The following is a 26,550-nucleotide window of genomic DNA, read 5'->3' as shown; positions in this document are numbered from 1 at the left end:
CAGTGAATATCCTAGTAAGAGCACCAGTGGAAGGGGAAGCCCTGGGTCCTGCTAAGACTGAACCCCCAGTGAACTAGACTGGTGGGGGGAGGGCGGCAATGGGGGGAGGGTTGGGAGGGGAACACTCATAAGGAAGGGGAGGGGGGAGGGGGATGTTTGCCCGGAAACCGGGAAAGGGAATAACACTTGAAATGTATATAAGAAATATTCAAGTTAATAAAAAAAATTACATTTAAAAAAAAGTGGTACACGTGTAATGGGATGTTTGTAGATAATATACCCATGAGCCATCAACTTAATCAATACCAAGAACATCATCAGCTCCCAAAATCCCCCCTTCTTATTGATTCATTGATTGATTAATTGATTTTTGTGATGAAAACATTTTACATAAGAACATTTATTGAATTGCAAACATGTTATACAATATTATTAACTACAGTCAATATGACTTAACTCACGTAATTTTTGGACCCTTGGGTAAATAATTCACTAATATTTTATTTCCAACCCCTCACAAACACTATTCTCTCTAATTATGAGAAGAACCTAAAGTGTTCCCTGCAACTGATTTATTTCTATTATTATCTTAAAGATACAGAACTCACCTAGATTTGCTTTCTGATAGTCTGTTTCTACTTTCATTTTCCTTTCATGGATGTTTTTATTATAAGAAAAACTCAAATATTTATAAAATTATACAAGATACACACACACACAGACAGACACACAAAACATTTCACATTTCATAGTATTCATATATCATCTATTTGTCAATCCATTCATTCCACACTAACATCTTTGGTTCACCTTTTATGCTTTGATACTGTTCGAAGTAAGCTGTTGTCATTTCTGTGGTGGGTCTACTTTTTTTTTTTGGCCAAGTTTTACTCTTCCCATATGATAAGCATGACCCAAATCAAACATCTAAAGAGTAGCAAGTGATGCTTATCAATGTGTATTATCAAGTACCTACACCATGTGGAAGACATCAGATACAAATAAATGAGTTCCAGGGTCAAGAACAGCACGATCACCAGCGTCCAAGCACTAATGTTCTTTCAGTGACCTGAACTCCCGAGCAGTGAAGGTGCTGGGCTGTCCATTTGGAGCTTCATTTGTTCTTCCACGACTGGCTGCAGAAAGTGCAGTCCTCAGCTTCAGACACTGAAACCCAATGAATCAAACATAATGAGTCTGACATGTCATTGACTAAAACCTAGGAGAGATGCCATGGGTTCCATGCCATTGCTTCTATTAAAGTCATGTCTTCGGTTTTTATTATTTTGTTGCCAGAGACACTTTTAACAGATTATTGGATACTGCGTTTTCCAATAAAAGTTTTCTGTGTGGTTTTCCTATTAACTGAAGATTCACTGGCAAAATATCCTCTTTTATCATATATCTCCCCAAAGTAAAACAGGTTATAAAGATTTTTTAAAAACACTAAAATATTTTTTACATCTGAAATTAGTATCAGTAGCACTGGTATATATCCATTCCCCTTTTATTTCCTCTTAGCCTGTCAGATACACTAGATAAGTGTAGGTATGAAAATCACCATGTTGCTCATGAAAAGATAGACTCGTGGAAAAAAAAATGAACCATGTAGACAATAAAATGCAAATCTAAAGGTGAGATCTCAGAATTCTATTCCAAATTGCCCAAGTTTTCCTTTGCATTTGATTTAAGAATAGAACAGCATTGTGTTTCTAGGAACACATGATTCAGAAGTCTATAATAAATAGACAGCTTCGACATTTAAACTCAGGACATCAAAGACGTCTTTTATTCAGTATGCATTTTGTATGTATAAAGATGTGCTTATGTATATATAAACACATGTACAAACACATAGAGAGAGAATATTCACATCATGTTTCCATGTGCCAAGTGCTGTGCTAAAATCTCATTTAATACTCAGTCATCTATTAATATAATGAATGTATGAAGAAATCACAACACTTAAAATTTGCCCATTGTGCTAGTAATATGAAGATAGAAACAGAGGACTATCTATCTATAAAGTCCATGATCTAGAGCATGATTATAATGAATAGAATAAAATATAAAATATTAACTGAAAGAAAATGGATGCATATTGAAATTGTGTTACATTGGTTATTCCTATTATCAAAAGGCAGGGTTAATTTTAATTTCAACAAAGATGCATGGTGCTTAGATTCGTTTAGTAACTTCTTATTTCACTTGTTTATTTATACCACAGTGTCTCTCTCTCTCTCTCTCTCTCTCTCTCTCTCTCTCTCTCTCTCTCTGATATTTTACTCACCCACTCCATTTCTCTCCCCCAGCACACCTATTTTGCTCAAGACCTTCATTCTGAACTATTCTGATCTCTAACAAATTAGCTGCCATGCTTCGCATCAACTTCCTTCAAAATGTTTGGTCAACTCTTAGTCTGAAAATAGGGGGTCAAATTGTAAGATTTCCAAGCACAACAAAACCCTCTTCCCTCTTATCCTATTTACTGTCGTCTTTCCACATAGAAACTTTAGAACCTTAACTCTATTTGAGTGTCCTCCCTTTTAAAGCATATGGAGATGAGTATCCTCACTCCTTTCATGAGAGTAGAGTAGTACGGTTAGCTTTAGCCAGTTGATAGCTAGCGTAATAGACATGCACTATGCCTATGCCCACCTTTAACAGCAAATACAAGGCTTTCAGCTGATCTCCTTCACAAGTGCATCAGTTGTCATTCTGACTTTACTTCCAGGTAGAGGCGCTTAAGATCAAATTGCCCCAGACTTTAGAAGTGCTACAAATGAGTAAGTTTCCTCAGAGCTGAAGGGGTTTGCAACCCCATAAGAGCAACAATGCCAAAAAATCAGAGCTCCCATGGACTAAACCACCATCCAAAGAGTACACATGGACAGACCTATGACACCAGCTGCATATGTAGCAGAGGATGGCCTTGTTGGGCACCAATGGGAGGAGAAACCCTTGTTCCTGCCAAGGCTTCATGTCCCAGTGTAGGGGAATGTCAGGGCTGGGAGGCGGGAAGGGGTGGCTGGTTGAGAGGGGAACACCCTCATAGAAAAAGTGGGAGGTGAATGGGATGGGGGGTTATGGATGGGAAACCAGGAAAGGGGATAACATTTGAAATGTAAATAAAAAATATCCAATAAAAAATGACATTTAAAGATTCAAAAAAAAAAAGAAACTTTCCTCAGAGACTTCACCAGACCTGTAGATTATTTTTGCATAAAAGAAAAATTAAATTTCAGGCACTGAAATTACATGCTTGCACATTACCACAGCATAATTTAACCTATTCTGACCACTACATTTTCTATTACTAATTAATACTGTATTATTGCTGTCTTTGTCTTTTTTATATATACAGTTTTTGCCTCTATGTAATGGTAGAGTATATATTGTGTCTCTTTGACCATCTGTATGTACTTGTCCTACAATGTTATCTGGGGCATAAGAGATAATCAACAGATCCTGATTGAATGAACAGAATAAATTAATATGTACTTTTTAAAAGACATCAGAGCACATTATCAGTAGAGTGACCTCAACCAGCTGGTGTGTGCGAATCTTCTCTCAGGAAGTAGAGAAGCAATGGATCAGGCATTATACGTGAGAGGCTCAGGTGGTGTTGTCCTGTGGGGCTGGCAGTAATTACAGCTCTGATCAGGAAGTGTGCATTGGTAGGAGAGGGTACAAAGAGAGGCCTCATGGAGCAAATCATAGTGTAACAAGTTATAAATAGGAAGGAAACAAAAATAAAATTAGACAAAAGTAAGAACATATACAGGTAATTGACGGTACAGTGATATTTGTTGATAGTCATCTGCAGACTACAGCAACGTGTATAAAGTATTTACTTTATCCTGAAAGAATAAAGGATACACCAGAATTTCCCTTATGGATTTGAATAAAGGTTCAAAGGAAGCAGGAAAACCCTCCTTCCCCAATTTGCTGCTGACCAGAGAAGGATCTTGTGTAAACACAGCAGAGGAACAGCCATAGTCTGGATTTGAGAAGCTGACAGAGATCCATGTAATGAGAAGTGAAGGGTGGAGCTTTAAAGTTGCAACAGGTACAGAAGATTAGATGACGTCAGTTCAGGGGTAGCTAGGCTCACAATGCTCAACTATGATCAGGGAAGAGAATGAAATGCCATCTAAAACAATGGGCAAAATGATGTGCAGCTTGAATATCAAAAACACTTGGATGGATTATTTTAGACCATCATATACCATAGTCCTTTCTATGTAATATAATGAAAAAAATTGATTAACAATCTTAAGTATTCTCTTTCAAGTCTTCTAGAATGCCACAATGATATACTGTTTCCTTCTGCCAAACTGGGTGTGGTTACTTGAAAAAGAAACATGTACACTTGTAAATTATAAGATAGTGTCAGAAGGAATCGCGTATATAACTTTCTGCCATAAACCCACCAATCCATTCATCCCTAGAAACTTATACGGTTAAAAGTCTAGTTTTAAATAGCTTAGTGTAGACATTTGACTTGAGAACTAGATGTTCCAACAGCAAGAGAAACTACAGATCCGAGGCAGAATGAAAGCCAGTATCCCGTGTCTCAGTTCATACCTCATAAAGTGCATTAAAAACACATACACCTCTTGAAAGTGAAAATTCAGACATCTGATCCATGCACGATGGAGTAGCAACATTCCCAAAAATGTGCTTGGGTAGACCACAGTGACCTTAAGATGACTTTGGAAAACAGAAAGAAGGCAGTGGACGACATAGTTCTCGATACGTATCAAAGAAAACAACAGTCAGCTCACTGCATTCTCTGCATCCTGTATGCTGTCCACATCTCCCAATCGGAGACATCAGCAAACACAAGCAGGAAGTTTGTGCTTTGTGCTCCCTGCAGAAAGAGGCAGAGATGGTCCAATCCCCACATTATAGTCTCAGTGTGGTAACGAACCAATATTCTAGCTCCAGGGAAAGCAAAGTGGTACTTTGATTCCCGTCATAGGTTAGTGTCACTGGGCTGAGCTGATTTCCCTCCCTACTCAGAGTTCTGATTTCCCTATGGGGAATCACGAATGCAGTTCATCGGCAAGTTAGTCCTCCACTTCTATTGGACAACGCAGCCATGCTGAACCTCTATGACTGAAGGCTGAAGAAAAAAGGCCAAGTCTGAAGAGTTGGCATTTGCGTGATTATATTCAATACACATAATTTAAATAATAACATTACAGAAAGGGGAAGTAGATAAGACAGATCAGGTATTGGGGATGGGCAAAAAGGAAGAAGCAGGAAGCTGTGGCTGTTAAAAGGCGACCTGAGGGATCGTTGTGGTGATGGAAAGGTCCCGTGTCCCTACATTTGTGCCAGTGTGTAGGTTGCAATACTGTACCGTATTTCTTCCAAGAAGTTAGCATGGTAGAAACTGGATAAAGTGTTGATGGCATCTGTCCGTAGCATTTCTTACCACTGCACACCAACCTACAATTATCCAAAATAGAAGGCTTAGTTAAAAGAGAAATTAAACAAAAGATTTGAGATGATCTCCTTCATATCCCGTTATTCATAAATTAAATATTTTAATTTTATTTTATACCTTTAGAAAAAGTGAGGAAGAATCGCTCTGGTGGGGCTAAGAAAGCATTATCTTGGAATGGGCTGCATTAGAAACTGAAGGCAGCAACAGCAGGGGGGAAATTTCCTAGAAGTCTCTGATCTGGGTAAACATTTCTGACTGATATTCCCCTGAGCAACAGATAGTAAACACTGAAAGTCAAACAGTACACATCTGGAAAACAGAGCCTTAGTCCCAGACCACCCTGTGGTGGAACCTATCCACACCACCTAGGGCATTGCCCACACATAGCCCCTTGTCTCTTTCTCCTATAAAGAGAATACTACATGGGGGAAATGTGCCCTTACTTTGAGTTCTGTGTTTTATGCTGCTCCTGTGCACATGAGCACATAAATAAATCTTTTCTCCCAGCCATCTATTTTCAGTTCTTACCACTGGACTCAATTAACAAAACTTCAGAGAGAAAATTTGAACTTTGCGGCCAAGGTTGATCCAGCCACTGTGCCAATTTCCTGAAAGTTACGTTAAAATATTTTTCTTTCCCTGATATATTACCTGGCTGTTAAAATGCTGTCACCTCGAGATCCACTCACTCCTTCAAGAAAAATGTATTAGAACCTGGTGCACACTCTTAAGTTACAGACATTGAGTCATGATTGGAACACGATGCAGGCCTGAGGTAAATGTAGTTTTTCCCATTGCAATCAGATTAGCCATTTCTCTCAGATCTGAGTCACTATGTAAATCAACTGTGCTGTGAAGTCCATGCGTTTCCAGATTCTACTTACTCAGGTTGAAGCACTTCTCTATATATTATTAGTCTTAACAGAGTAAATTGTTTCTGAAGACATTATAAGGTCATCAGGCCACCTGAGAGGGCACGAGCATTTTCCTGGAACACGCTCTTGGCTAATGAAGCAACTGAAGTACGAGCCAGTCTCGGGCTTCTCATGCACTTGCTTGTCAATATCTGTGCTTATATTTGGGTCATAGCTAATAGAAAAAGATAGAAGCATACCTGGGCCTCTTCCTATTGACCCTAAGTGACAAGGCTAAAACATCATATCATGTGTCATCATTATAAGAGCTACATCAAAACACAGAGGTCATTTGAAAGAAGTTTATTATATCTAAAAGGATACAAGAGATTAAAAGGAAAGAAGCAAGTCATGTGACTGAATTCATCTACTCTGGGGACACTCACAAAATTTTTATCCAAACACAGCAGAGAACACAAAGATGACTGCTGTGACACGTTCCTCAGAGACCTCTGTGAAGTGGAAGTTTCTGGTTGTGTCACGTCATGCAGAGTCACGTGGTGTTTGGCTGAAGCAAGACCCAGGAGGGGACACATCACACTGGTAGAAAGTATAAATAGGACTCAACAGACAGTGACTGAGGACACTTGCATAGCTAGCCTAACAATACTTGATTGGTTTCACATCTCCACTGATCTTCACTTCACTGAGAGAGACGTGGCAGAGAACTCCTGGCATTCTAGCAGGTCATTCCCATTCCCGCTGACTCCAGCAGATTTAAGCAGAGGCTATTTCTGCTGGATCATGCCACCACTGCTGATTCATGCTTGGTGACACTTTTGAACTAGACGGTTGGTATCCACACTACTGAATTACACTGCTTGTATCCTGACGAACAGAGATTGGAATGACCCGCAAAGAAAGAATTACTTCTAAACAGGTCCACATTACCTTGTCCTAATTACCTTCTTTTGTCCCCTACCTTTGGACGGTAGGCTAGAAGGGGCATTGGGGGGGGGGTGTTCAAAGGATTTGAGAACTCTTATTAAAGTAGGTTTTGAAAACCTAAGCCTATACCTCTGGCTTAGTGACATTAACTAAACTGGAGCAGAGCTGAGGAGGTGACTCATAAAACCAGGTCCATTGTCTTCTCGTACAAACTCCGATTATTTTCCCCTACAGTGTACTGCTTACTGTTTCCAGTAAAGTCTATGGCAAATCTTGGTCACATGAAAAGCCAGAAGAAAATATGAAGCTCAAAAAAACAGGAAATCTATGGCCAGCACAAACATTGAGCCACATTTAACTTCACATATAGCTCTAATACAGCACTGTCGCTATGGCCAATATTTACATGAATTTTGTCATTTTGCTTCTGCTCTGATTAAGAACAATAAGAGCTCATGCTGTTACCATGAAAATCTTGACTTCTCACGATATAGAATCCATCCCTTTGTAAAGAGAGAGTGTAAACTGAATGAATGCATTAACTTTGCCATTTACGCATTGCAGCCCAAAAGCAATTGTTTAACCAGCTGCAGTATAAGACACAAATGCTCTATAATAAAATGCTCAAATCCAGGGGCAAGTTCTGACTCCTCGCAGAGATACCACAATAAACTAAGGAGAAGAATATATGTCCAGTTTAACCACTTGACAAGATAAATGAACTATAATCCTAGCTCAGTAGTCTTAATCTACCTCGTTGAAGTAAGAGTTATTAGCAGCCATGTAAATCCACAGAAGGTGGCCAGTAAGTCATCTGCAAAAATCAAAATTGCCAGTTGATCAGTAGAAATCAGAAATGCTCTAACACCAGGAATCTAGAGAAGTCATTGATAGGATTAGAAATGTTAGAGAGTAAAAACAGTGAAATGAAATAAAATTTGTACTGGGGGGAAAGCCCCACTAATAACGTGTAATGCTTTTACATGTGCAAAATATATTGTGGTTATACTTATCATGACAACCCCCCTTTTCATGTATCACATCTGCTTACAGTCTCTGATTAAAATATATTATAATTGTAAGTACTTGAATTCTCTGGATATACTCCAATAGTGATCTATTGAATGTACTCATAACCCTACATCCAACACCCCACAGTAACAGAACAAATATTAAAACCTGTACTTTGTGTGAAGATTCTGTGTCTGTTTTGAAAAAAAAACCACCTCATCCAACAACCTTAAGGACCTGAGTTGTTGGTTAAATGAATGACCCTGGCGCCTCTCAGAAAGCATTGTTGCCGGGCATCAGCAGGGGTGCATTCATTGCCAAAAAGAAAAATAATGGTCCATCATTTTTAGAAACCTTAGAGTCAACCTATTAGCAAACCAAGAAAGCACAGCAAAATGCGACCTGAGGGATTCCATGAAAGGAATGAAAAGAAGCAGAAGAGAGACACAGGTGAATGTGTTCTTCTCATGTGATGACCCTGACCCATCGCTTACTCTGAGGAAGAGATGTTTACTGTCTCCCAAAGTCCGTTGGATCGGGGCAACAGCACCTCTGGGAAAAGCATGTTATAAAATGAACCAGTTATGGAAAAAGTTCTAAACTGAAACAAGAAATCTTTAAAGAATTCTAGCATCTACTGGGCATCCTTAAGTTGTGAATATTGCATGGAATTTGATAAAATTGCAGGGGGAGGGTTAGAGAAACAGATGCATAGAATTATTGATGGCAAATTATTAGTCCCCTCTTGTTGTGACTGAGTTTTCTGGGCAACATGGTTGCCATTTCAGTATTTAGGAGAAAATATCTTTGACTTAATATGAAAAAATTTCAGATCTATTTGTGATAGCATCGGTGAAAGAGAAGGCTATCATGTTAAACAAAATAAGCCAGACCTAGAAAGACAAATTGTGCAAGTGGATGCCATTACATGAAGAAAATCTATGAACTCAACTCATGGAAAGAGCAAAGGAGTGGTTACCAGGTAGAGACATTCTTGGTAAGATGTTCTTCAAAGGTTGTAAAATTTCAGTTTGAAAGAAGGAATAATTTCAAAAGATCCATTGTACCACATAGTAACTAAAATTGATAACAATATACTACGCTTAAAAACCACTGAGAATACAACTTAAGTGATTTTGTGGCCCCAAACAAGCATGTTATATAACTAATATGTTGACAGCTTCATTTGCCAGTTCAACATAAACATATTTTAAAACACAGTTTATAAAGTACTATCATGCTCTTCCTCAGCGACCCGGCCGGGCGGCCATGGCAGCGCAGCGGCTGCCGGTGGCTGGCGTGGGAGCCTGGAACGCGCTCGCTGTGCTTGTGCTGGCCTTGTGTGCTCCCGGGGTGGGCGGCGGGGCACTCGAGTGGTACTCGGCCACGGTGAGCATCGAGAACAGGCAACATAGTCGTCATCATGATTAGCTACCCAAAAGGACGGGAGATTTCTGATCTGGTGCAAAAAGGAATTCCAGTAAAAATGAGCATAGAGATTGGTACTCATCACATACAGGAGTTCATCAGCAGTCAGTCTGTGGTGTTTGCGGCCATTGCCTTCATCACGATGATGATTATCTCATTAGCATGGCTAATATTCTATTATAGACAGCGTTTCCTATATACTGGCTCACAGTTTGGAAGTCAGAATCATAGAAAGGAAACTAAGAAGGTTATTGGCCAGCTTCCACTACGCACTGTAAAGCGTGGAGAGAAGGGAATCGATGTTGATGCTGAGAATTGTGCAGTGTGTATTGAAAACTTTAAAGTCAAAGGTGTTATCAGAATCCTGCCATGCAAGCAGATTTTTCATAGAATATGCATTGACCCATGGCTTTTGGATCACCGAACGTGTCCAATGTGTAAACTTGATGTCATCAAAGCCCTCGGATATTGGGGGAACCCTGAGGATGCACAGGAGCTAAGCATCCCAGAAGCTGCCCCAGGAAGTGTTTCTGTTGGGAATCTGAGTGTGAGAGTCCAAGATGAGGACAGGAGTGAAAGCAACCTTCCACCATCTTCGTCAAGCGAGTTTGGGCCACACTGCCCTTGTCTTAAAGAAGATGCAGAGGAGGACACAACATTGCTAGGAGCCGGCAAGAGTGACCCTCAGCATGGAGGATCCATCTGTTAGTGCGGTCTTCACTGACAGCCTCACTGACAGAGCCTTGGCTTGAATACAGGGCACTCAGTTTTCACTCTAGGGCATAGTTTGTACACTTGAAAACAATGGATTCTATTTTACTTTACCTTTCAGATTCAGGTTTGATATACAAAGGGCTGAGATATTTTATTCCTAAGAGACTTTAATTAGCCTTCATCTATTTATCTACTAAAGTATGACGTCTATCATAAATTTCGTTGTATCAAACTGTCACAGAGGTATGTGGAGGGGTTGTTTCTGAGTACTAGACTAGCTTCTGTGGTACTATAAAACAAGATTCTGTTTCTCGGGCCTTTTAGACAAAGCTCACTCAGTTGAATTGTGAAATGTAGTTCCTTATTGATCATATGAACTTTCCCTGAAGCAGACTCTAGAACCTGTAAAGTGAGAAATCTTGCCAGGGGCAGTGGTACACACCTGCAAACTCAGGAGGCCGAGGCAAGAGGATCTTGACTTCAAGCCTACCCTGGGCTACATAGCAAGACTGCTATGTAAGGGGAGAGAGAAATCAGCTGTCTTGTACTATATTGTCTATAGAGACTTTAGAACCATGCATACCTTTTTATTATGTGGGATTGTGAAAAGAACACTAGATGATTTTATGATTTGCATTTTTACCTTTACTGCCTAATTTCTTTTCACACTTGGAAAGAGAAGGGAATTTATCCATGTTTTTCTAACTGGCAAAAATGCCATATTGCATGTTAAAAAGCATTAAAATAGTGATTCATTAAGAAAATCAAGTAGACCTAAGGACTATACATAGACTGACCCTGGACTCTGACCTCATAGGTAGCAATGAATATTCTAGTAAGATCACCAGTGGAAGGGGAAGCCCTTGGTCCTGCTAAGACTGAACCCCCAGTGAACGTGATTGTTGGGGTGAGGGTGGCAATGGGGGGAGGGTGGGGAGGGGAACACCCATAAGGAAGGGGAGGGGGAGGGATTAGGGGGATGTTTGCCCGGAAACCGGGAAAGGGAATAACACTCGAAATGTAAATGAGAAACACTCAAGTTAATAAAAAAAAAAAAGAAAATCAAGTAGGCATACTATACTGTCTTTAAATGATTAGTATATTTTGGTGGATTTAATCTTTACAATTAAAAATATGTAATTAAAAGTTTGATCTTGTTGTTAAACTAAAATAACATTTTCCTAATGAGATTTTAAGCCGATTCAATACTGTGACCTTTTGTCCTTCTTTCCCGTTTGATGTTCCCACAGGTGACGTCTTTGAGGACTGTTATCTGAGTTCTATATAGCGCTTAGATACACACTTCATGAACTAGGAGTCCTTTGTTGTGGATTCTAAACTTGTGTTGTATGTCTACTTTGTAGACAAAAATAAATGCTTACTGACAAAAAAAAGTACTATCATGACTATCAAAATAATTAATTTTTAAGGAAAATAATCTAGTATCTGAGCTTACCTGTTGTCAGAGTAAAATAATGATAGAAGATGTGTCACCTTAGAACCACTAACACAGAATGAGAAATCTCAGCAAGGCCACATAGTTACACAGGATGGAAGATCTCAAAGATCTCTCATCTCACACATGAAAACAAAGTCAGAGTACAAGGGTGCACTCGTAATCCATGCCCTTGGGCAGGGAAGCTAGAGGAGGCAGGAGGGTCCATAGGGGATAAATATCAGCTACATAATGACTTTGAGGCCAGCCCAGGCTTTATGAGACTCTATCTCAAAAGAAAAAAAAAACAGACAAAAACCAAAAGCACAGAAGTCAGTATCCAAGAAAGCAGAGAATGTTCACTAGTAAAGATTTAAAAAGTAAAATGACAACCTGTAGAGAGATGAGCGTGAGAATTTGTGTTACCAGTAGCACCAAACTTCAAAGTCCTCTCTGTTACTCCCTAGCTACTGCTGAGTTGTAGGCTTAATTTTTTTTCATTTCAAGTTCAAGTCCTAACATCTTAACCCTTGGGACCCTACAGTGAGACCTTAGTATAGATGAGAATCAAAAAGAGGTAATCAAGTTGAAGTAAGATCATCAGAATGAGGATTAACCCTAACCTAATGTGACTTTTGTCCATACAAAATGGCACAATCACCCCTAGGCCAAGAACAAGACAAAGATGTAGTCTAGAATGTTGGGGTTTGCTCTGTTGTTATGTATTATAATGCTAAGTGCAGCCCCCAACACCTGGTGTCCCCCTGTGGACAAGAGAGTCCACATGTAGCACCAAGCGACATTCTGTGACCTTGCCCCCAAATTATTTCTGATTGGTAAATAAAGATGCCTGCAGCCTATAGCTGGGAAGAATTGAGATAGGTGGTGCTTGATCTTCCCAACCTGGGGATCAAAGAAAACCATGAGAAAAGGGAAGAAGATGAATGGAGAAGCCACCATGGGTTAGGTGAGTCATGAAATAATGACCATGCAGATTCATATTATATTGGAGTTCAGAGCAGCCTAGACAAAACATGGCAACTTATATAATGGGATTATTATCTGGGAAATACACATAATAGCATAGAGGATAGATATCTGCCAAGCTCTTGTGCTGATTGAGGATTATTATAAATATAAAGGTTTGCACGTCTTTTCTTCAGGAACTAAATGGTCAAAGGTGGGGTAGAAGCCCTTGATTGGGATTCAGTATTTTCTACAATACTAGAATAGACCTTTCTTTGTGAAATTTATTTTATAGCAAATGATAATTATATACAATTATCACTTTCATTATATTTTCATACATATCTCAATGTATTGATTGTATTGGGCCCTCACCCTCTCCTTCCACTCCCAATGTTCTCTTTTCTCTTGCCATTTTGTATTTCTTCTACTTTCATTTCTCTATTGATTGATTGATGACTGACTGATGACCCTATGCATTTATTTAACATTACATTCACAGAACTGACTGAGAGATTATTTTTAGGAGCATGGGCTTCTTACCATTGGCTATACCACTGAAGAAAATGTCTTATCCATAGTGATTATAACCTGCCTATAGTGAAGAATAGGACATTATGAACTCCAGTCTCTAGCTATAGTGGATACCTATAAGCCCTGTCTTGAGAGGTGGGAGCCCATGAGAACTTCACCTTCCCATGACAGGATGTCGACAAGGAAGATCTTGCACAAATCTTACAATAGTTATCACAACTCTTATGAGAAATAGAGCATGATGACGGTATCACTTTCTAAAGGCAGGGCCACATCTCTTTCAAATTCCTCTGCCTCATGTACTCTCTCTGCTCCTTCCTCCTCAGTGCGTCTTGAGCTTTGGAGGGGGACACAGAAGTCCCACCTCCGCCTGAGCATTCAGCAGTTCCTTCTTCTCAGCACTTTGGCCAGCTGAAAGTCTCTGCAGTTACCTCTGACCACAGCAGGAAGGAATATCATTACCCAAAGTCAATAATGGCACTAATCTATGTGTATAGACATAATTGTTTAGATGCCCAATGTGCAGGTCATTCCCTTCAAGCAAAATAACATCAGTAGCTCCCTCACTAAGGTCTATGATCTCCCAGTGCTTGGCTTTTGACCAGGCTTACTGTAGAAGATGTGATTCGTTCCTATGGAGAAGGCTTCGAAGTAAATTGAAGAGCTGTTGGTTACATTGACTGTTGACTTGCTAGGATTGCACCAATGAGCATGTCGTGCATGGTCCATCAGTAGTGCAGCACAGAGGGCCCACAGTTGAGTAAGATCTTAATGACAAGTCTCTCTGGCAACCTACCCAGGAACCTCCAGCATATACATTTGCATTAGACAGCAGGGAGGAGCTTTATCCAGTTCCCACTTAATTTCTCCAAGTCCTCGAAGAAAGCATGCGCATACGGTACCATTCACAACAGGATCTTTCCGTAGAAGACATCTGTTTGCATCAGTCTCAGCCACCCAGCAGTCCTGCCAATATCTTAGTTTCAGATTTCTGTCCTGAGAATTATGAGAACATAATATTCTTATATCTCAAGGCACTCAGTTTATGGTCCTTCATAGAAATCCTAGAAAGAAAATTTCTGCAACCCATTCAGATATTCATTTTAAAAATCCACATTCTTCTCTTTTAGAGCCCACATCCTTTAAAAACAGCCTTTAGCATTTGGAGTGGATCTTTCCATACCTTTCCCACCCTTATAACTCATTGGCTTGTATTTAGTTGAAACTGCCAACACCATTAATCTTCAATTGAACCTCAGGCAGAATTTTTTGGATAAGTGCAGACAGCAGCCACCTTCTTTGCCAACATATCAAAAGCATAATCTCTACACTGCCTACTAATATTTTTCTTCTATGAAATCTCTTGAGTCAACACATCATAGTCTACTTAGCTCTCACTATCACTGTTTTGCACACTTCTACTAGTATGACCTACTAAGCCAAACTTAAAGTCTTCATCTGCTTTCCTAATCCAAAGTCCACATTCTGCCAAGACCATGGTTAGACCTGTCTTAGCAGTACTCCACTGCTGGGACCAACTCCTGTCTTAGTCAGTGTTCTATTGCTCTGAAGAGACACTATAGTCACAACTTACAGTTTCAGAGGTTTGGTCAGCTGTCATCATGGTGGAGAGCATGGTGGCATGCACAGAGACATGGTGCCATAGAAGTAGAGGAGAGTTCTATACCCAGATCTGTAGGCGACCAGAAGGAGAGAGAGACAATGACTCTAGCTTGGGCTTCTGAAATCTCAAAGCCCATCCCCAACGACATACTTTCTCCAACAAGGCCAACACCTCCAACACCTACTAATCCTTTCAAATAATGCCACTTCCTGGTAACCAAGAATTCAAATCTATGAGCCTGTTGGGAGTCATAATTATTCAAACCACCTCAAGCATTGTATGTAGAGTTCACATTTGGGAAAAATAAAAAAAAAATTTAAAGCAAAGGATCCGATTAGAGCTGAGGTGAAGACTTTTGTTGTATTTGGTTATAATGAAGAAAGTTTAATTGTGATCACTCTATTCTCACCCACTCAGAAATAGCATTCCCCCACATATTCTTGCTTCTGTTTCTGAAGGGCAATATCCTTCAGAAACTACTGGTATTTCCATTGCCAAGGTTGCCAAATAATATGCCATTATTTTGGTGTGCATTTTTAAAACAACTCACAACTGTCGATGCCAATGGCTATGCTTATGCTAACAGTTGGCAGCTGGTGAGTAGTTTCTTAGAGAGTAATTTCCTATTTCTATGGAACAGCATGGCACCTCTGGCTGCCCTCAGCTCTTTATATGAAGCCTTCAAGTCCTATGAACAGGTATGAACAGCTAAGTCATTCATGCATTCTACACTCGATTCATGAACTCAACTTGTGAGGCAGCAAGAAATAGAGCACAGCCTATGGTGATTAGCGGCACATTTCAAGAATCTGAGGCCATGCTAAAGGCTTTTATGGAGCCAACTCTGCTGAAGTCAGACCTCTTGGGAGAGAGGAGCGTGCATAAAGCATCTCTACTGCTGAGCAAATCAGCCATGACTTACTATGCAGATCTGCAGAGAAATGAATGAATAAAGTTGAGCATGAAAAATGCACTGGGCTTGCAAATGCTTCTGTCACGTCAACATGAGCTGAGACTGGCACATCAGAACAGTGGCTCCTCTCTGACAGATTGCTCATGTGTTCCTTAAGAAAATGAGAATTTAGGATGAGATTCGATCATAAATTATTCATTTATAACTTTTTTTTTCATTTTTACTTTAGAATGTAGTCCTGGTCATTTCTTAAGTGAATTTCTCCCTGGGCTCATCATTTGTAATGCAGACATCTCTCAGTGACAAAACCAGACCGGATACAGAGGCTGTGGGAATTGTCCTGCATGTCAATGACATCATGACCCTCCCCTATGGCCCCCTTCCCAGGCTAGTGATGCCTTCGACCCAGCGAAGGCCCTGGAAGTATCCCTAGTTAGCACTTAAAAATAAAATTCACGGGGCTGGGGGTTTAGCTCAGCGGTAGAGCGCTTGCCTAGCAAGCGCAAGGCCCTGGGTTCGATCCCCAGCTCCGAAAAAAAGAACCAAAAAAAAAATAAAATAAAATTCACATCAAATTTGTAAGAACAAGTATTTTTTTTCCACCACCAAGCCTCAAAATCATCATGACTTTCCTCTATGAAACGGGTGGATGTTTTATAGGCTGTATTTATGTCTCATTGTAAACTATTCATCGGTTTATAGTCCTCGGGTCCTCTAGGAAGCATCGCAAATCCTTATTATACTCTTTGGTATTAAATTTGCTGTTAGGATTTTTGATTTATCTGCTAGGCTAGCTCACATGTATACAGACATCTTTCTTTTAGCTACTGCAAATTTAAGGTCTTAAAAAAAAAAGAAAGAAAGAAAGAAAAATAGAGTCCATCCTGAGGTGCTCTAGGCTTTACTCCTAAAGCCCTCACCCACCTGAGGGTTTTTGCACTGACATTAGGGACAACAGTAAGAGGAGGAGGGGGAGGAGGGGGAGGAGGAAGGGAAGAGGGAAGAGGAGAGGAAATATTGGCAGTAGTTTCATGTCCTTGACAGAGAACAAATATGTGTGGGCAGAAACCAGAGAAGTGCCCCGTTTTGGAGTTATTTCCAAGACAATCTAGGGCTTTCTGCGTGGATATGAGCAGTAATCGCCTTCAAATGGGGAGAAGAACCAATCATCGGGAGTGTCGGTGAGGTCGCATAAACAGCGCAATGCATAATGACAATCTGGTGGCTGCAGACCAAGGACTCAGCCCAAGCACATCCTTCATCTGTCCTCACCTTCCCTGGAAATCAAAATGGAGAGAATGTCTGTATTAGACTCTGTTGTGATTTTCTTTCTAAATGGTTTATAAAATTGTAAGGATGAAACAGAAAACGAAAGAATCTGTCCTCGCTTGGCTAGCTTTCGAGAGAATCTGATTACGTGGGGGATACTCAGGAGTGTTTAAAGATGCTGCCTTTCTAAGGTCTCCTCTAAGTGACCTTAGACAGCAGAGCATCGGCCCTCAAAAAACTGCAGACATGAAGACAGGTAGTTTTTTGACCTTTTGAAAACACTGTAACACGCAGGCAGATAATTAATTAAGCAAACCACTACTTAGCGACTGCAAGCACATTTCTGGTTATGGAATACATATTACATGTGTGAACAGCCTACCCGAATCGGCTTAATCATTATCCCATAATAATCTTCATTGCATCCCTGTGACATAAAAACAATAGCAAAGATATATAAGGAGGTGCTGGGCCCCCTTCCTAAGGATGCTTGAAATCAGCCTATTTTGCTTTTATTTTATCCAAGACAAATAGTCTTTAATTTTCAAAGGAAGCAGAAAATGTGAACAATGCTTTATATATCACACTTTCATTAATCATATAATCAACTCTCATGCTCTTGAGTGAGACAATGATGACAAGCAGGCTAAATAAACCTTACATTCTTAAGCATGAACTTGCCTATGGGTTATCTAGAAAAGCTCAGTCATGCTAACAGCTTGAGAAGTCAACTGAAGATAACATATTTGAGGGAAGAAATGCAATTCAATTTAGTCTTTACTTAATTGGAACTGGAGGACATTCTACAAGTGTTAAGGCAATGAGAGGATCTAATGAAATTCTATTCATGAAAAGCCATAGCAAGAAGTTATTGACCTTGAAGTTAAAAACAGTAAAAGGGCATGTTCACCTGAAAATAGTAACAGTATATGTAACATTTTTGTGAGCTAAAGGACCGATTTCATTTTTAGTTTATGAGATTATAAGGTCAATATCAAGAGACTAGTTTAGGATACCTTAGTAGATAAACTGAAGACATATTGGAAGGAGTGACTGGGCTGTGTATGATGACTCTAATCCCAGCACTTGGGAGGCTGGGGCAGGAAACTTGACATAAGATAGAAGCCATCCTAAATAAATGCAGCCTAGGTGAGGAAGGAAGGAGGAGAGAGAGAAGAAAAAAGAGGTAGCACATTTCCTTGTCTCTATAAGACCTCCAAGGCCTCTGGATCCTATAGACTCGTCCACTGGCTGTTCTTGACATATTGATAATAGAAAACAATATGGTTCAATGGGTGTGAAAATGTCTGCATACTGGTTTCCAAGGAGAATTGATTAGAAGATAAGTTCAAAAGATAAAGGAACAGTTGTTGGTTTTATTCTGGAGTCTGTCAGTGGTGCTGTTCTGTCCAACTTCTAAGAGTGTCTTGGGTGTAGATCTGGATGGTGCACTTGTCAAACGTGCGCAGTACAGAGCTGGTGCTGACAGTGACTCCGCTGGTTGGCTTCAATGGGGGTAGAATATGAATCGGGTTATATGAAAATGTGTGAGGTAAATATAAAGGTCTGACATGTGGATTTGGTTTTTCTTAATTCTAAGTATATAAGAGAGATGATATAAGGCTCCAGATATAAGACTTTGGTTCCCACTGGAAAGCAGGGAAGCAGTTGCTAAATTGTTGGATACCAACATCAAAGGGTCCCAGGTATTGTCATTATTTCAACCTTACATATTTTAGAGACAATTTCCTTTATTGCCTAAAGATGCCAAGAGGCAGATCTGGGGTTTGGACATGGCAGTTTTGCTGGGAGGTCTCATCCTTTCAATCCTTTACCACATATGCAGAGCAGGAAAGATGCTGCAATAGCCAGTGCCAACTCTCAACACGTTAGCAGAAGCAGAATGGCAAAACGATGGAAGTGATGGGGTTGGGGATTTAGCTCAGTGTAGAGCGCTTGCCTAGGAAGCGCAAAGCCCTGGGTTCGGTCACCAGCTCCAGAAAAAAAAAGAAAAAAATGGAGGTGATAGCAACCCTCCCCCCAAGACAATGATAATATCAGTGGGCGGGCGGGTGGGTGGGTGGAGGAGCACTTTCTTAGAGGGAAGGGCTAGGGGAGATGGGATGGGGAGTTTGTGGAGGGGAGGCCTGATGGATACAATATTTGAAATGTAAATAAATAAAATAACCAATAAAAAAGGAAAAGGGAAAATTAAAAAATCTGAAGAGCATAAAAGGAAGAAAGAAAGAAAGAAAGAAAGAAAGAAAGAAAGAAAGAAGAAGGAAGAAAGAAAAAAGAAAGAGAGAGAGAGGAAGGAAGGAAGGAAGGAAGGAAGGAAGGAAGGGAGGAAGGAAGGAAGGAAGGAAATATAATGAGAAAGGGACACAACAGACATTCAGCAAAACAAAAGGAGAAAAATAAATGGGGTAACATTGTGCATAAGAAGTCACACCCAAGGGAGTCCATGCTGTTAGACCCCAGAGATGCAAAGAGAAGATTTGCATGTTGATGCAATCAGAACAAACTTGCCTCCAAGAATGTTGTCTAGAAAGGTACATAGGGATTCTCAGGGATGGTGTGGATGCTTTATCATTTTATTGAGGTAACGGTTATAGAGGATTTTGCTATTCTCCACCTCATTAAACTGTATATAGGTTATGTGTGGGCCCTGTTATGTAGAATGTTCTAAGAAAAAATTAAGGAGATTATGGGTATAAACAGACAGTGAATGTAAGCATGAACCACATGAAACAGAAAATCTAGGAAATACCATTTTCAAGCATTCATTGGCAAAATGGTCCAGAACGGAGATGAGACATGATAGTCGTGTTAAAATTATATATGAATGATATATAATTATATAAGTAAAGGTGGAAGCAGCATAAACAAAAATAAAAAATTAACATGTAGGATTTTCATCACAATGTGAGAAATAATATTTATAGCTGAAATCATTCCAATACGTGGTTACAAATTCCCACTCTTCACCATCCCAGGGACAGCTTCTCCTTAGAGGTCTGTCGATTGGGCTTGACCTCTGAGGTAAGCTGTTCACCATTGTGAGGTCAATTCGATGTGTCTTCTGAGACGTGCTTGAAGCCGGGATGGATGAAGTGCATATTCTGCACGTAGGTATCCAGACTCAATTTCATTCCCAGTCGACCTTCAACCCCAAGGGCTCTCAACTACCTTATGTCTACAATACCACACAAGACTAGGTATTGGAAACTTCTTTCTGTACTCCAACCCCAACATGTGTCTAATCCAGGATTCTGAAAAACAGTGATTTTTTTTACTGTTTTTAGTTTATTATTATTATTATTATTATTATTATTGTTGTTGTTGTTGTTGTTGTTGTTGTTATTAATTTTCATACTCCAGATTCTATTTCCATCCTGGTCCACCCTCTGAGTGTTCCACACTCCACACCTCCTCCCTTCCTCCCTGTCTCCCCGAGGATGTCCCCACTCCACCCACCCTAGCAGACCTCTAAACTCCCTGGGGCCTCTAGTCTGCTGAAGGTTAGGCTCATCTTCTCTGACTGAACCCAGACCTGGTAGTCCGCTGCTGCATACGTGCTGGGGGCCTCATATCAGTTGGTGTATGCTGCCTGGTTGGTGATACAGTGTCTGAGAGATCTCAGGGGTCCAGGTCAATTGAGGCTGCTGGTCCTCCAACAAGGCGGCCCTCCTTCCCAGCCTCTTCTCCCAGCCCCTCCCTAGTTCAACCACAGGAGTTAGCAGCCTCTTTTCATTGGTTGGATGCAAATAACTGCATCTAATTTTTCAGCTGCCCTGTGGGCTCCTGGAAGACGGTCATGATAGGTCCCTCTCTGTGAGGGCTCTACGACCTCAGCGGCGGCATCAGGCCCTGAGGCCTTCCCTTGAGCTGAACCCCACCATGGGCCCACTGAACCCTTTTCTCCTCAGGCTCCGCTCCATTTCAACCCCCAGAGTTCTTTCAGACAGGAGCAATGATGAGTCAGAGCTCTGACTATGGGATAGCAACCCCATGCCTCACTTGATGCCCTTTCTTCCAGCTGGAGGTGGGCTCTACAAGATCCCTCTCTCCACTGTAGGGCATTTCATCTAGGGTCCCTCCCTTTGAGTCCTGAGAGTCTCTCACCTCCCAGGTCTAAGATCTACATTTTCATGCTTAAAGATGCTCCGTGATCTTTGTTGAATCCAAATAATATCCTTTAAGACGATTCTTGAGACACCGGTATGGACCTAACTTGTTCTGGATCCTGGAGAGATCTCAGAAAACAAGTGTAAAAACATGATTTCCTACTGAAGAGATATATTCTCATTAGCAAATATCACGTGGCTTAGGACAGGATTATTGCTGCTCTTTGGACAGGCCCTTTCACGTCTAACCTCTTGGCACATAGGTATGACGAATGGCTGCCCATTAACTTGAAATGAGAAGCGTATAAGGTATAAACACAGAGAAGCTTCAGGGGAAGACTAAGTTTATTCAAGACGTGGACAAGACTTTTTGCTACTAGCCCAGTAAAAATCTGTTAGGTATCAGACAAAAGTATTCATTTTCACTATGTTTCTATGTTCAGTCACAAACCAGTGCAATGTGGCTCGATGGGTTTACTCTGAATTTATAATTAGAGTAATGCTATACCCCAGAGGGCATCCACGAGCCTTAACAGAGCTTAACGAAACCGACTTCAATAAAATAGAAGGGATGGTGCTACTGAGCTATGTCCCATAAATCACGGAGTCTATTAGCTGACGTTAATTTACAATTTCAAACACAGCGATAAAATTATTCACAATGGGTACTTTAAATCGGGTGAGAAGCCTAGGTACCAAATTCCAAATGCAGCAAATCCACCCAGACTGAAAACACAGAAAACTGTCTTGAGCAGCAATAGCTTTGGGGAGTTGCCTTTGACCCTGCTTAATGAACCAATATAAAATGTTTAAGGGCACACCAATGCAAGAAGTTAAACTGATTAGGCCTGCATTTTAAGGCTTGCTGAAACACTGGCCCTAAACATCTCAGATTGATTTTTCAAAGGAAAAAAATTAGAATTTATTTCACATGGATCAGAAGTGGGGAGCTCCATCGGGACCTGTGTATAAATTATGCATATATGAGGCTAGGAATCACTGGTACTGCTGGTAGCTAGCGCCGTCTCTCCACCACTTTCATGAGGAATCAATCCCCTCTCCCTCAGGTCTTCTCACCTTTCATCTATGCAGTCCTTTTCATGCAGTGTCTGGTACTGCCCGCCACATCTCCATGTTAAAATTTCAGCATGATGTGAAAAACATGTTTCCTTAAAGGCATAGAGCCATCAAGAGCAGTGAGTGTGTGGGTCTGGGTGTGTCAGACTGTAAATCAGTATACCTAGACCTTTGGGAGAGTGTAGAGAGGAGGCGGGAGAGAAAACTCATGCAGAAAATTCCAGCTCCATTGAGGAGCAGAGCACTGTGAAAGGCTCAAAGACAAGGGATTGTGGGTATTGGGTGACAACATAACAGAAAGTGAGGGAGTCAGTCCAGCATCCCTGTCTACTAGACATTTAGAAATTGTCACATCTGGGTAGTTTGTTGTAACTTTCCTGATAAATATTTAATCTAAGCCTCCTTGGAGGGGGTGTGGATAAAACTGCTTCCTAAGACTAAGCGTAAGAAATAACTTTATTCAACCTTGATGACTTTTTTAAAGTCACCCCGTATCATCTACGTCACCCCGTATTATAGCAAATAAATCCCAGATGCTGACATGGCTAGAGGGACCTGTCATCTGGCCCTGTGGGCTTCCCCTGGGCAGGTGATAAAATGGAAGTGTCAATGAGTGACCTGTTTTAATATAATCATTAGAGATCTTGAAGAATTTTTAAATAGAGATTTGGAAAGAAATAGCATGGAGAGATATTTATATGCACACTGATACATATGGAAAGAGGCACGGTGGAAACTGTGAAATAGCTCGGTTTATAAATACATGCCTGGAAAAGAAGAAAGGATAAAATGGGGCAAGGGAAGGCAAACAATTACAACAATTAAATGGATACTTTTTTTAAAGACAAAATTCACTGTCTCAGGGACTATTTGCATAGTGGATAGAGGAGAGTTTGAGTCCAATCAGATGTAGACCTGAATGTTATACACAAAGCTCTCTACACTGGGTGCTATTGGGATATATAAAGAAAATTTTTATATATCCTGGTATGTAAAGAGATTTTCTTGGAGGATTTTTGCAATAGAGCAAGAACGGGGTGCAGAGAGAGAGAGATCCTCACTTACAAGCAGCACACTGGTCCGAATGATTTAGTATTTTAAAGAATATAGGTTTCCCATGGTGGAAATATGGAATAGAAGAAATGATACACAGTTATACATAGAAATTTTATCTCTGGAAAAGTCAAACTCCAAGGGGGAATGGACGGAGGTTATAGTGTAAGCTAATGTAGTTGAATCAACTGGAAATTTAACTTCTAGTTACAAATGCCAAACTCTTATCCTAATCCTATGCTAATTTAGAATGAACATTAGCATAATGCAGCTGGTTGGGTATTCTCTCTTTCAAACCTTTTACCATAAGTATTTCTAAGACGATTAATGGTCTCCAAACATGATAGACCAACCATAACCTGCTACGTTAAGTAGGTTTAAGGCCAGAGCAATAGCTAAATCATTAAAGCACTTACTATGCAAGAATAAGAATCAGAGTTTGGGTCTCCAGCATCCACATTAATAACCAAGTGCATGCCTGTAATCCCAGAGCTGAAGAAGGATTCTTTGGGCTTATTGGTACCAGTCTAGTAAAATAGGTGAGTTTTGTGTTCAGCGAGGGTCACAAAACAAGGTGTTAAGCATCAGAGCAAGATATTGGAAATCAACGTCTGGCCTATCCATACGTTCACATGTGAATGCACATGTACTGTCACCTGCAGATACACATACACACACACACACACACACACACACACACACACACACACAGGGTTTGATACTGAATGATGATTTTTACCTTCCAAGATTGATACAAAATAGGGGTGTTACCTTATGGGATTTGATTCGGTAAATTTGCACTATTTCCTACTGGTAGGCAAGCATACTATTCTCTCTAATGTTATCACAACTGGGTTACTAAAAAATTGAAGGTTGGCAAGATGGTTCAGAGGATAAAGGCTTTTAAGCTACCCAGTTCAATCTCCAGGGCCCGAATGTGGAAGGAGGGAACAGCCTCCGACAAATTGCCCTCTGACTGCCTCACAAATGCCTTCGCACACTCTGACCCTTATCTACCCAACACACATACATAAATAAATAAATAAATAAATAAATAAATAAATAAATAAATAAACTGTCATTAAGAAACTACAGCAGTAATAGTAAATTGAATAAATTGTATAGACTACAAAGGCAGAGAAATGGAGAAGCGCTGCAGTTCCAATCCATTCCAGTCTTGTTCCAATCCATTGACCACCTCCCAAACCCCGTCAACCATCCAAGTTCTACTGATGACGTGCCTATAGATGCAACAGAGGTACGAAGTTTTGTTTAAAGGAAAACTGCAGTGGTGTGCCTCAGCCTGTAAAACTGGTCCACATGTGTTTCGAGTGTGTATATCTCATATCAGCATTTCCCTGTTATTAAACGATGAGAAGTACTGCAGTAGTGACGTGGGACCAGGGACAATTTGAGGAATGTTAATATGACATCAATTCTCTGGAAATGTATTTTAATCTTGTAGTTTTACTCTTAATAATGAAGCAATTTTACCATATATCACTATGTACCTAGAATGTGATGTTGAAGTGATTCTCAGTCCATTCTTCCATATAAAAACTTACTATAAATTAGAGAAAATATGTCTTTGATACGCAAGGCAATTTATGTCTCTCTGTGAAATTATTATAGTAAACTGATCATGTTAGAAAATGGTCATATTTAATATGTAGACAAAATCTAGGATGTAAATGGCCATCCTCACAGATCACGCCATTTTGTGTGCATGTGTGTGTGTGTGTGTGTGTGTGTGAGAGAGAGAGAGAGAGAGAGAGAGAGAGAGAGAGAGTCAGCAGCTCAGCATGTAAAAGAAATAAAGCCTAAACAGAGACCCACATCCAGACATAGCACAGAGAGGAGTCCTTGAATGGAGTCTAAATGGAATATCTTCATCAAACTCTTCCCCTCAGAGTTCAGGGAACTGCACAGAAGAAGAAGCAGAAAGAGTATAAGAACCAGAAAAAGATGGAGGCCTCTGAATCAACTAGGCAAAGCTCACCTGAAGTCACACAGAGTGGAGCAGCAAGCACAAGATCTGCACAGGTCTGCACCATGTCCTCTCTGTATACATCACAGCTTCCCGCTTAGTGTTTTATGGGAATCCTGAGTTTGTGAAAGAGTAAGTCTCTAATTCTTGTGCCTGCTCTTGGGGCTCTTTTCCTTCTGCTGGTTTGCCTAGTCCAGCCTAGCCTAGATGTGATACTTTTATCTTCATTATATTTTACTTTGTCATGTTTGTTTTTTAATAATATCTTAAAGGTCTATTCTTTTCTAATGAAAGACAGAAAGGGAGCAGAGTCAAAGAGGGATGGGGGGAAGAAACTGGAAGGAGTAGAGAAAGGGAAAACTTTGGTAAAAGTATCCTGTATGAGGAAGGAATCTATTTTCAATAAAATAAAAAATGGAGGGAAAAATAATATTTTGGGGCTGGAGAGATGACTCAGCAGTTAAAAGCACGGACTGATCTTACAAAGGTCCTGAGTTCAATTCCCAGCAACCACATGGTGACTCAACCATCTTTAACAGGATCTGATGCTTCTTCTGGTGTGTCTGAAGACAGCAACAATGTACTCAAATACATAAATAAATCTTTCAAAAAAAGAATACTTCACAGTCCCCTAGATCAACCAAAAGGTCAGCCATCATCAGGTCTACCATTTTCAATGTGGGTAATAACTGATTTTTAATCATACCCTTAAGGAACCAATCATTAAATGCTGTGTAGATTGTATAAATTTACAAATGACTTGATATATATTTTCTGGGACTAATACTGGGGAGTGAGCATGGAAGCTTTGTGTGGGAGCAGGCCTGGAAGATGATGTTAAGTTAGGAGAGGGAGAAGAAGAAGTAGCTAACCATAAGAAATCAAACTTTTCCAGTGAGTTCCTTGGCTGGTATGGGTCTTCCCATGGCATTTTCTGTTCCTCTATAAAAGAATCTATTCCAAAAAGTAATCTATAATTCTTATTAGAGTGGTTGTAATAGACTTTGAAGGACTTAGAACTAAATAGGGCTGGGAAAAGACCAATAGATGTGTCACCTGCTGACATCACTACTTACAATGCAGGTGCTTATGAAACAGTTTCATAAATCCTTGCGAAAAGATAATTGAAAGAAAGATAGGAATGAAAAATTGGTT

At 40.2% G+C, this 26,550-nt stretch overlaps 1 protein-coding gene across 1 annotated transcript; it reads left to right on the top strand.

The window, feature by feature from the left end:
• Nucleotides 1-9,537: 9,537 nt before the first annotated feature.
• On the top strand, nucleotides 9,538-11,108 carry Rnf149l1 (ring finger protein 149 like 1). Its single transcript, XM_063277670.1, has 2 exons — nucleotides 9,538-9,610; nucleotides 9,675-11,108. The coding sequence occupies exons 1-2, from the start codon at nucleotides 9,538-9,540 to the stop codon at nucleotides 10,403-10,405; spliced, it is 804 nt and encodes a 267-aa protein (XP_063133740.1). The 3' UTR covers nucleotides 10,406-11,108.
• The last annotated feature ends 15,442 nt before the right edge of the window (nucleotides 11,109-26,550 follow it).

Source organism: Rattus norvegicus, chromosome 18, assembly GCF_036323735.1.
Source record: "Rattus norvegicus strain BN/NHsdMcwi chromosome 18, GRCr8, whole genome shotgun sequence".
NCBI lineage: Eukaryota > Metazoa > Chordata > Mammalia > Rodentia > Muridae > Rattus > Rattus norvegicus.
The sequence above is the reverse complement of the archived record's forward strand: the minus strand, read 5'-3'. Positions and strand labels throughout refer to the sequence as shown.